This window comes from Eulemur rufifrons, chromosome 23, assembly GCF_041146395.1.
Source record: "Eulemur rufifrons isolate Redbay chromosome 23, OSU_ERuf_1, whole genome shotgun sequence".
NCBI lineage: Eukaryota > Metazoa > Chordata > Mammalia > Primates > Lemuridae > Eulemur > Eulemur rufifrons.
Window position 1 is genome coordinate 12,839,073 of NC_091005.1, and position 12,112 is coordinate 12,851,184.

The window sequence follows — 12,112 nt, forward strand, 5'->3', positions numbered from 1 at the left end:
CAATTGGACTGCCTTTCATTTATACTTGAATGAAATTATGGTTGAAACTCAGAATCAGGAAACTTGCTTGTGACCATTTTTAAGGTTGGTTAATAGTCATAATACTCATATGTACAATATCATTTCTACCCCTCTTTTACTACCCACCACCCCAGCCCACCCCATTCCCTCAAACCCAGGACAAGTAACAGACAAGTGAGAAATTTAAGATATGCTTTATGTAAATATTTGTCTAGCCAGACATTTTGGTAGTTTGGAGTAACCTAATTGCCTTGACTTTAATTTATGCTTTCATCTAAGTACTTATCCAATTAGAAGTACTGTTATGTTAATTGTCTATGATAGGGAATGAATTGACCTTAAAAGTTTATTTATTCATTCAACAAATACTGCATCTCTCCATGTTCAGGCACTGTTCTAGGTACTGCTGACCAACAGTTTGACTAGTTTGTTTATTTGCTGCTTATTTGCCTCATTATGTTATCATTTCGCAAATATATAGCTATACTGGGATAGAAAAGATGTGTGAATTTTTAAACACTTTAATATACGTTGTATAATTTATCTTGTGATTTTCTGCATTTTCTATTAGCAGCTTCAATGTTTATAAACCTCATCAAGAATCAGAATTGGAAACATTTGTTCCCAAATGCGGTTTTAAATATTTATTTATTCTTCAGCATATAAATTATAATTTAATTTATGAAGGCTTGCTAAAGTCCTGTGATTATCCACAGATCTTGGTTTGAACTAGTAGTTTTCATACGGTTATGTTTTGGTCTGGGATTTCATGATGTTGTGTGTATGCATCTCGTCTATGAAAATGAGCTTTATTTCCGTATTATTCATACAGCTGCACTTCAGACACTTTTCTACTCAAGTAGAAAATTTAGTGTAAAATACAGCATGATCTCATTTGAAGATGATACCACTAACACAGTTTTGTGAATTTTTCCATTAGTTACGGTGGTAGTTCTTCAATAACACACATGTTGCCTAAGGGACTGTGTATTCATTCTCATCTGCTTGTACAAATAAATTATAAATGATAATTTATCATCTAACATATAAATTTTTAATTAAAGTGTGGTTATTGCAGAATTAAAACTAAGGTTTTCTGCATAAACTTAGCCAATTCTCCTTTATGAAAATGTTTTACCTCTATTTTTCTTGAGGATTTAATTTTTTAAAAATGTAATCCAGTTAGAAATATAAGATTTGGTCTTAAATATTTGATTTTACAGTTAGATTATTTGAAATGCTAATTAGTGTTTCTGCTGCATGTTTTCTGGTTTCAGCTGGAAGGCCATAATGAACCAGTAGTATTGCAAGTGTTTGTGGGCAATGACTCTGGTCGAGTAAAACCACATGGATTTTATCAGGCCTGCAGAGTAACTGGACGAAATACAACTCCTTGCAAAGAAGTAGACATTGAAGGCACTACTGTTATTGAAGTTGGCCTTGATCCTAGCAACAACATGACACTGGCGTAAGTACTTAGAAGAATTTTTCATTATTATATACTATACTCTGGTGGTAGGCAGGAAGATTTTTTGGTTTCTAGTGCGTAAAAGATTTTAAATATTTTATTAAAATGTTTTAAATATTACAAATAAAAAAAGACATTACTACAGAATTGTAATGGTTTAAAATTAACTCTTTTATCCTTTGCTAAAGAATTTCCATGGTGAAAGGCAGAGAAATGAAAGCCAGGTGGAATGCTGGCTTTTAGGAAAATTATAAAGACTGACTTATTGGGATTCATATTATTAACATTGAAATTGAAATTATAGTTTGATTTATATTCCTAAATTCCAGTTTATGAATGTTCTTTAGAAACTTTTCAACAGCAACTGTAAAGTGCTTTGCCCCATCCTGATGTGAAAAGCATACTGCTGGTCTAAATTCACCTTCTGTTTTTATTTTCCTGTATTTAAAATAATTAATATCTTTAGACTTTGTATTATTTATCTTGTACATTTTCACTGCCTGAAAAATATTTGAAGTGTTAATGATTTAATTTTTTTAAATATTTTTCCTTGACCCTTTTGTGAAGGACCTTTATTTGTAAAATTGAACCATAACAGCAGGATGTGTAGTGGTATGGGTTAGACCTATGTTATAATTATTTGTATATTGGATAGCTGTTAAAGACTTTACTCAGGCTGGGGCGCAGTGGCTCACGCCTGTAATCCTAGCACTCTTGGAGGCTGAGGCAAGTGGATCGTTTGAGCTCAGGAGTTTTTGAGACCAGCCTGAGCAAGAGCAAGACCCCATCTCTACTAAAAATAGAAAGAAATTAGCTGGATGACTAAAAATATATAGAAAAAATTAGCCAGGCATGGTGGCGCATGCCTGTAGTCCCAGCTACTCAGGAGGCTGAGGCAGGAGGATCCCTTGAGCCCAGTCGTTTGAGGTTGCTGTGAGCTAGGCTGATGCCACGGCACTCTGGCCCCGGCAAGAGAGTGAGACTCTGTCTCAAAAAAAAAAGAAAAAAAGACTTTACTCAGTTTTCAGTTTTCTTTTGAAAACCATTTGGAATAGATTGATAAAAGGTTAATTGGAAAAGGGGAATTTTGAGAAATATTTAGTAAAGATTTATTTTTTTATCTTGTAACTTTTAAAAATTATTAAAATAAATGTATATAATGGAGGAGGAAAGGAAGGGATCTACTGATTATAAAAATAGTACTTATGCTTTATAAGAAAGTTGGAAACAGTTAAAAAAGAGCTAAAAACATGCCTTTTTAAGAACCAACTTCTCAGAAATAACCATTTTAATGTTTATCTTCCCAGCCTTTTTTGGACAAAATTGAGAAAATACTGTACCCATTGTTTTGTAATCTGCTTTTTACTTAACATGCCATCAGCATTTTCCCATATCATATTGTAAATGTTACAATATACTTTTTAATGGCTGCATACTCTTCCATCCTTTTAGGGACAGTTACTAATTTTTTTAGAAGTAAAATTTATTCCCTCTATTTTATGATCTAAATTAGCTGTAAAAAAGAAAGAGGCTAAATTTATTTTTTTTTTAAAAAACTAGAAAAAGTCTCTTCTAAGCCATACTTATGTTCAGATTTTAAAATAGAAATAGTGCCCTTTATTTTTTTTGCCATTTTTTTGTTATTATTATAAACAAAAGGGTGACAACATCAGGAACAATGAATGTATAGTTTACCGTTTTGTGCCTTTTGAATTTGGAACTTTATGACTGTATTACATATTAAAATAATAAGCAAATTTTTTTTAAAAAAGAAACTTGTTGATAAAGAACATTGTACTATTTATACAATAAAATGTTACTTTGTATATTTTTTTCTGTGTTAGGGTGGACTGCGTAGGGATATTAAAACTGAGGAATGCTGATGTTGAAGCCAGAATAGGAATTGCTGGTTCCAAGAAAAAAAGCACTCGTGCCAGATTGGTTTTTCGAGTTAATATCATGAGGAAAGATGGCTCCACTTTGACACTGCAAACACCCTCTTCTCCAATTTTGTGTAGTAAGTAAGAAAATATGGAGATACTAAATTATGGAGGTTTTTTTTCATTTTCTACTAATCTTTCAGACATCTCTAAATTAGATATTTCACATACACCAGCTTGTGATCATGCAAAATTTGAAGTATTTTCAAAGCAGTAGTCACATTTTCTAGAGTAAACTAAAGGTGAGTAATTGGGATAAAATTCAAAGGTGTGTAGCGTTCTGTAGTTGCCTCTTATCATCATATACTGATTTAAAAAGTAAAGTAAATTGCAAAGCTAAAGGATTTTCCAAGCATCCTCACTGTGTGATAAATAGCTGTGGACCTAACTCTGTTTTGTGTTAGAACATAAGAGTAAGGTAAGCAGAACTTTGCAAAGAACAGCATGTTGGAAGTTTTGATTATAAATTATGTATTATAGTATAGTTGGAAAGTGGGAAATTCTTACCGTTTACCCTGGAATAGAAAGAAAATGGCATGTGCATGCATGCATTTGTGTTTAAATCCAATTGTGTTGTCATGTGTGACTCACCTAATTGTAGTTGCTAGTGATTATTATTACAAGTAATAAAAAGGAAAAATTTTCCCTTTATTACATCTCTTAAGATTTTTATTATGAATTATTTTCTTTGGCGTTGCTTGTTTATAACCTACACCTGAATTTAACAGAGCAAAAAAGAATTGTTCCATTCAGTTGAATTTCTTCTGTGGTTGCTGAGGCTATTATAATCTTGCTATTCCTTGGATAGTTACAGAGCCTTTGTTATTTAATTGTAGCTTAGTTTTGTCAAATCACTCATCCTTTGTAAATCATATTTTTCCCTTTTAATTCATATCAGGAATTTTTATAGCTAAACATTAGCTTAGCAAGCATTCCAATTTTAAAAGGAAAGTACTAGAAATATCTTTCTGATCTCAAGAGAGCTCATGTGGATTTTTCTGTTTTTCCCTATTATGAAAAATTTGTTTTTATACTAATATTTCCTTAGAGAATTTTCTAGGTAATATTTACTTACAAATAGACTGTTTTTAAAGTTTGTAGATTCCATGTCCATTCTATCACCTTCAGATAGGGGCAGAATGAATAATCTGTGGATGGTTTATTGAATTGTAAAGCTTTTCTAATTAGGGTGCTCCAGTTCTTAATTTTTTTATAATATGCTCCAACTTGAATATTATTAGGATGGAGTTCCAATTTTTGTGGGGCATATGTGGTTCTTCTTTTACATGATCTAAATACCTGAGCATGACCATAGCCACTCTCTGAAGGCCAGAGCCAGGAGGGTACTTTAGCAGGGACTGGAAAATGGTTCAGATCATATTGCTTTAGTAGGGACTGGGAAATGGTTGCCCACTTTATTTGTTTGTTCCTTCCTTCATTAATTTGTTCATTCATTTCCTCCTCTGCTATTTGATTAAGGTATTGATAAAGTATGAATACATCCAGCTAAACATGGTAGAAAATACAAAAGAAGTAGAAAATACAAAAGAAATAGAAATGTGATTTTCTAAAAATTTTCATCTGCAATTATTATTTGTTCATCATCACCGTTAATGATAGTGTGTGTCTGTATTGCAAATGAGTATATCTCCCTCGGAAGCTGTTTCTGGGATGGATATGATATATGATGAGTATGATAGCCCTAAGAAGCAGCAACATACAGTGGAAGGCATATTTAGCTAATAATAAAAGCTACCAAGTTTTGAACTCTGGCTATGTGCCTGGGATTGCATTTACTACTTTATAAGCATTGTATCATTTAATCATCACCTTTATATGGATTCCATTCTACAGTTGATGAAACTGAGACTTAGATTAAATAACTTCTTGAAGATCACATGGTAGTAAATAGCAAAACCAAGATTCAAACAAAGCCTCTACTTTAAGCCACTATGCTATATTGCCACCATAATCACTTAAATTAGTGTTGAAACCAAGTTTGAACAATCCACTTCATCCTTGTTATGGCTTCTGGGTGATTAGAACTATGGTTACAATGTGAAATTATTGTTTAGAGAAATGTTTCCTCTACCAAGGAGATTTATATTCTATAATTTAGACTTTTTATGAATTTAGAAAATAGATTTAAATTTATATAAGAGGATTTTACCGAATATTTATGTTGTCCCTTTTATTTCCTTTTGAAGATGCTGTTTATTATGAAGATGTAGGATATATCTTTTATTCCTTTAATTACTTTTTTTATTCCTTTAATTAATTAATTAATTCCTTAACTAATCTTGCCCATCTGCTTAGAGAAACTTAGATAAACATGGGCAGTACCTCCTTTAAAAGAAAAGATACCTTTGCAGTGATGGTTCCTATGTCTCTTTTAGAAGAGAAAGTGTTAGAATAATTAATATGCAAATAAGTTTACATAATAAAGACTTTTCATATTTATTTTTATTATTTTCATAGAATTTAATGTAAAATTAGTTTTTTCTTAAAACTTTAATAGCTTAAAATATTTCTAATAGTAATTTCTATGAATATTCAAGATTTAATCATTTAGGGGAGAATCTAAGCCTCTTGATCTTCATATTCCTAGTGGGTCAATGATATACTTTTTAAAAAAATCCGTCATTCTGTGTTCAAAATGTTAATATAATTTTAGTTGATCTTCATAGGTTTTCAGCAGATATACTGGTCAGAGGTCTGTAGTTGGTTGATTAATTTTGCTTTATTTAACTGGCAACAAAATGAACGATTTTAAGTTTCCTAAAATTACTTTTTAATGGTTTTTGCTTGAGCGTTAGACTAGATAAACAGGAAAAGATATTAGCTTTAATATTACTTTTCATAGTAGTGCCTAATCTCTGTGTTGTACTCTAAGGTTTAGAAAGTGCTTTCATGTATGTTGAGGTCAAATAAATATTCCCCTTGGAATTAGAGTTAGACCCTTAAGAGTCTAAGAAATTGAGAAGAAAATACCAACTTTACTACTGATAAAACTATTAGAGAATAGGACTGGCTTCTTCAATCTGTAATTAGATATACCAGTCTACCCAGTCAAAGCAGCCTTCACACAATTGCAGGCCTCTTACCACCTGGCAAAGAACAGTCTAATGTATGGTTTGTGCTGATAGGCAAATGCAGAAGAGGGGAGAGGGAAAAGGCTGGGCTAATCATGCCCAATCCCGGCTTTTTCAGTTCCACAGTAGATAAGTCATTCCTCCTCCTTAGTGAGTATTGTTCTAATGGAGTTTCCCACTAATAATATACTACTTTGTCCCATTTGGTCCTGATAAAAACTCTGTGATGTTAATATCACACTAATAGAAATGATTAGTTTTACTTTTTATATAATGGGAGAAGGAATAAATCTTGTTTATTAAAGGTGGGACATGACAGATGAAAGACATATCTGATTTTATTTGCCCATTGTTTTGAGCTGGTGTCTACTATAGAATATAGGAAGGATTTTATTTTGATGGATTGTAATGTAATAGTGGATATATTTCTTGTCCTATACTGTATAATTTATTAGTAGGATATTGGCATTATAGGCATTTAATTGCTTATTTTCAATTTATATATAATCAGATTCATACTTTCTGTCTCTTAGATGTCAGTTTTTTTCTTTTATAACAGCTTTACTGAGAATGTAATTCACATACCATGAAATTCAGCCTTTTAAATTGTACAGTTAAGTGGTTTTTAGTATATTCACAAAGTTGTGCAGCCATCACCATTATGTAATTTTAGAATATTTTTATTACCATCCAAAAGAAGGCCTAAACCCATTAGCTGAAAAGCAAGCCTAAACTTCATTCCCCCATCACCCCAGTCCCTGGCGATCACTAATCTACTTTGTCTTTATGGATTTGCCTATTTTGAACATTTCATATAAAAGGAATCATATGATATTATATATGACCTTTTTGTTTGACTTCTTGCACTTACCCTGTTTTCAAGTTTCATGTATATTGTAACACGTGCTTCGTTCCTTTTTATGGCTGAATGACACTCTATTTTATGTATATACCACATTTTGTTTATCCGTTCATCCATTAATGGACATTTGGGTTATTTCCACATATTAGCTGCTGTGGATAATGCTGCTATGAACATATGTGTACAAGTTTTGGTGTGCACGTATGTTTTCCATTCTCTTGGGTAGATATCTAGGAGTGGAATTGTTGGGTCATGTGGTAGGCAGTTTCTTGTTTAACATTTCTCTGAATTTCTGTCTTATGACTCACAGAAGACAACTGTATTCAGTTTTGTTTTTTTAACATTTCTCTGTATTTCTCCCTATTTCATCATCTTTTTTCTGAAAACATTAGAGGGAAATCATTTCTTTGATTCAACTTGATCATTGTTTTGTCTCTGTTCTTCAATCACTTTATTTGACCCATTTTTAAAAATAATGTATGATATACTACTAAAAATTTTGTATTCAAATTTTGGCAGGTAGTGAAATTGTTCAGATGAGTTTTTTTTTTTTTTTTTTTGTAGTTTCACTTACTGGAGGCTACAGCTTAGTTCAGAGAAACAGTACGGTGTTTATCAATCCTGGGTATAGATTAGAGTTATCTGTGATGTATTAAAAAAAAAAAAAAAAGACATGCCAATTAATCAGAATCTCCAAAGGTGGATCTTAGGCATGTTTGTTTTTGGAAAGCTCCATAGTTAATTTAATGGATAGCTATAAGGTGCCATAGTCTGGAAATAAAGAGATGATAACTTGAGCATATAGTTTAGCAGGCTAGGAGAAAAAACAGACAAGTAAACTTCCAATTGTATTATAAAATTATGTTAATTTCCATATATACCTATATAAAATTATATATATAATATAAACTTCCATTTGTATTATAAAATTATATAAAAATACTATATATCTACAGTAGATGCATGAATAAGGTACAGTGGAAGCATAGTGAGAGCCTCTAGGCCGGGCGAGGTGGCTCATGCCTGTAATCCTAGCACTCTGGGAGGTCAAAGCGGGAGGATTGTTTGAGCTCAGCAGTTCAAGACCAGGCTGAACAAGAGCGAGACCCCGTCTCTACTAAAAATAGAAAGAAATTAGTGAAACAACTAAAAATAGAAAAAAAATTAGCCGGGCATGGTGGCTCACGCTTGTAGTCCCAGCTACTCGGGAGGTTGAGGCAGGAGGATCACTTGAGCCCAGGAGTTTGAGGTTGCTGTGAGCTAGGCTGATGCTACGGCACTCTGGCCCAGGCAAGAGAGTGAGCCTCTGTCTCAAAAAAAAAAAAAAAAAAAAAAGAGCCTCTAATTCAGACTGCTTGGAGATGGTAAAACTTGCAGTGTCTCTTAAAGGACAAATAGAAGTAAGCGAGGCAAAATGGAACTTAGAAGAAGGTCATTCTGGGTACAGTGGTCAGTGTATAAATATACTCCCTGAAAGAGTATAATTCTGTGGGGCAACTTAAAAAGGGTTTGGGGCTGGGCATGGTGGCTCAGGCCTATAAGCCCAGCACTTTGGAAGTCTGAGGCAGGAGGATCACTTGAGGCCAGGAGTTCAAGACCAGCCTGAGCAACATAGTGAGACCCCATCTCTACAAATTTTTCTTTTTTAAATTAGCCCAAGTGGTGGCGACTAAACCTGTAGTGCTAGCTACTCATGAGGCTGAAGTGGGAAGACACTTGAGCCCAGCCTGGGCAACAGAGTGAGACCCTGTCTCTAATTAATGAATTAATTAATTAAAATAAAATAAATAGAAACAGTTTGAGGTGATTGGAACAAAAAGGTATGAAGAAGTGGTAAGATTTGAAGTTAGAGCGCCAGGCAAGATCTCTTTCATAAAGAGACTTGTGTTGAGCAAAATAATTTGAATTTTATCCTGACCACCTCAGGGAGCTTGAGGCTTAAACTTTGACTTTGGGGGGTGGGTTTGGAAGAAGAGGAAGAATAAACATATATACAGTGAAACAAAGGACTCAAAAGATCTTTTTATTTAAAAAATTAAAAACAGGAATGTTTGTTCCATTATGGGTTTCTGGTTTATGTGTATTTCCATGAATATGACCTTTTTGGTAGGTTTAAACAGTTGGAGTAGAATGAGAGGTAAAAAGGAAATAGGTTAGTAAGAAAGGTTAGAATTGGAATGGGAGATAGAAGGAAACAGGAAGATGAGAGAGAGGTAGGAAAGGAAGTAAGGGCCAAAAGGTGATAGAAGTGGATGGGAGGAGAGGAAACAGATACTTGATCTTCCATCAATAGACACTCAGTGGAAAGAAGGCCTAATGCCAGGATTCATGCTGTGCTTTGTGGCTTTAAAAAAAATTCCTACTTCTGATTGTTCAATTAACAATGGCCATTGAATCCTTTGTCTTTTTGTTTGTTTGTTTTTAAGGGGATGAAAGAATCATCCCTTTTTATGTTCTTAACATCTTTAGAGTTCTCCAGATAGCACAGGTATATATGTTTTTTGTTGTGGTATATATGTTATATTATTGTTATATCAAATTAAGAATACCAATTTTTAGCTGGGTGCAGTGGCATGTACCTGTAGTCCCAGCTACTGAGGAGGCTGAGATGGGAGGATCAGCTCAACCCAGAAGTTTGAATCCAGCCTAGGAAATACAGTGAGACTCCAATCTTTAAAAAAAAAAAAAATTACCAGTTTTCATATCTATCCTCCTATAATAACTTTTAATAGGACAAAATAAATCATAGCTTTCTTATATATAACGTATATCAGATTTTATCTCAAAATGCTTTTTAAATTCAATCTGACTCTAAATTTAACAAGTTTCTACTTCTTTTATTCCTACCTATCCCATAATTATGGGAAAAGGATAATATCATTAAGTAAACTACTACCCCTCTCTTAAAATTTTCGGCATGATTAGTAATTTACATGATCAGATGGAGGCTTTTTATTCTAAAAATTTCTATTTAATATATACTTCTCACAGACCTTATTACAAAGCTTTATAAATTCTCTCTTGACAGGTTGAAATACTTGCTTAGTTATTTTTCAGTATTCAGATATTCATTAATTTTTTTCAGCTTTATTTTTAAGACTGTTATTTGAAAAGCATCTAAAAGCATTACTGTTTTTATAATGCCAAAAAGGTGGTTGCTTTTTCTGTGTGTTATTATTTTTAAGCAATGTGATCCCTTGTAAGAGTCAGCTTACTAACTACTTAAAGACCAAAATAAAACAGTTAATGCTTAAATAATCCTGACTTTAGTTCTGTTTAGTGTGGAATCTGTCCTGTTAGGTAACCATTAAACTTTTTAATAGACAGGACCTTTTAAAAGGTTAAAAGTTAAGTTATCTTGAAAGTACAGACTAGTTCTTTCTGTAATATAAATACAAATATGTAGAAGATAAATACATTATAAACCTTAAGGGCCTCAGGTGGCCATCTTATGCCTTTGGTACATAAAAGGAAAAAAGTTCCCTTGGTGTGGCTTATAAGAAAAAAGAAGATATATTACAAAAAAAAAAAAAAAGAAAAGAAACATAAAAGGAAAAAAGGAGATAGGAAAAAAGTTTTAACAGTAATCAGTGAAGTAGAATTTCCACATAGTGTTTGAAAATAGGGGAAAAGGTTTAGACTTTACATTTCATTTTGTTAATGCAACATATGCATATAATTTTGCACCTCTTATTGTTTTCTAATTAAAATGGTGTTTACCATCTTTTTCTTGAATGTCTTAATAACAAATTTGCAGTTCCTATGTTACTCCAAAAAGTGACCTATAAATAAATTGGTTTAAATATTTCTTCATTTAAAAGGGTATATATTTGTTAGTATATGACCAATAACCCTTTTTATTCTGTTCATACATTAACATTGTGAGTCCTAGACAGTGTATTTTTATATATGTTCATAATTTCTTTTCAACTCCCCGATATTGCTGAAAATGTCATCTGTTGTTTAAATATAGATTAAGTATCCTTTGTCTGAACTGCTTGGGACCAGAAGTGTTTCAGATTTTGGATTTTGGAATATTTGCACGTACATAATGAGATACCTTGGGGATGGGACCAAGTCCCAACATGAAATTCATTTGTTTCATATATACATTACACATAGCCTGAGGGTAATTTTATACAATATTTTTAGTAATTTTGTGCACGAAACAAAGTTTGTGTACATTGAACCATCAAAAAACAAAAATGCCAGCCTGAGCAAGAGCGAGACCCCGTCTCTACTAAAAATAGAAAGAAATGATCTGAACAGCTAAAAATAAATAGAAAAAAAAATTAGCCGGGCCTGGTGGCACATGTCTGTAGTCCCAGCTACTCGGGAGGCTGAGGCAGAAGGATTGCTTAAGCCCAGGAGTTTGAGGTTGCTGTGAGCTTGACACAGTGGCACTCTAGCCCGGGCAACAGTGCGAGACTCTGTCTCAAAAAAAAAAAAAAAAAGTCACTGTCTTAGCCAGCCAAGTGGACAAATCTGTGGTTTTTGGCATCACCATTATTCCTGACTCCGCATTTATAAACTACCAATAAACCATCATTTTCTTATACTTTTTCACACATAAGTACTTAATAGTAAAAAATGTGATATACCATTAATACAGTGAAAAATAATGTGTCAATTGTGAAATTTCCACTTCTGGCACCATTGAAATGCTCATAAAGTTTCAGATTTTGGAGCATTTCAGATTACATGTTTTTGGATTAGGGATGTTCAACCT

The 12,112-nt window shown here is 32.9% G+C and overlaps 1 protein-coding gene across 1 annotated transcript in view; it reads left to right on the plus strand.

Moving 5' to 3' along the window:
* NFAT5 (nuclear factor of activated T cells 5) overlaps positions 1-12,112 on the plus strand; it is a 113,757-nt gene that overhangs the window by 76,186 nt on the left and 25,459 nt on the right. The window contains exons 6-7 of the mRNA XM_069497840.1: positions 1,299-1,489; positions 3,334-3,506. Of these exons, the coding sequence (XP_069353941.1) occupies positions 1,299-1,489; positions 3,334-3,506 (364 nt within the window). The remainder of the gene's footprint in view (positions 1-1,298; positions 1,490-3,333; positions 3,507-12,112) is intronic.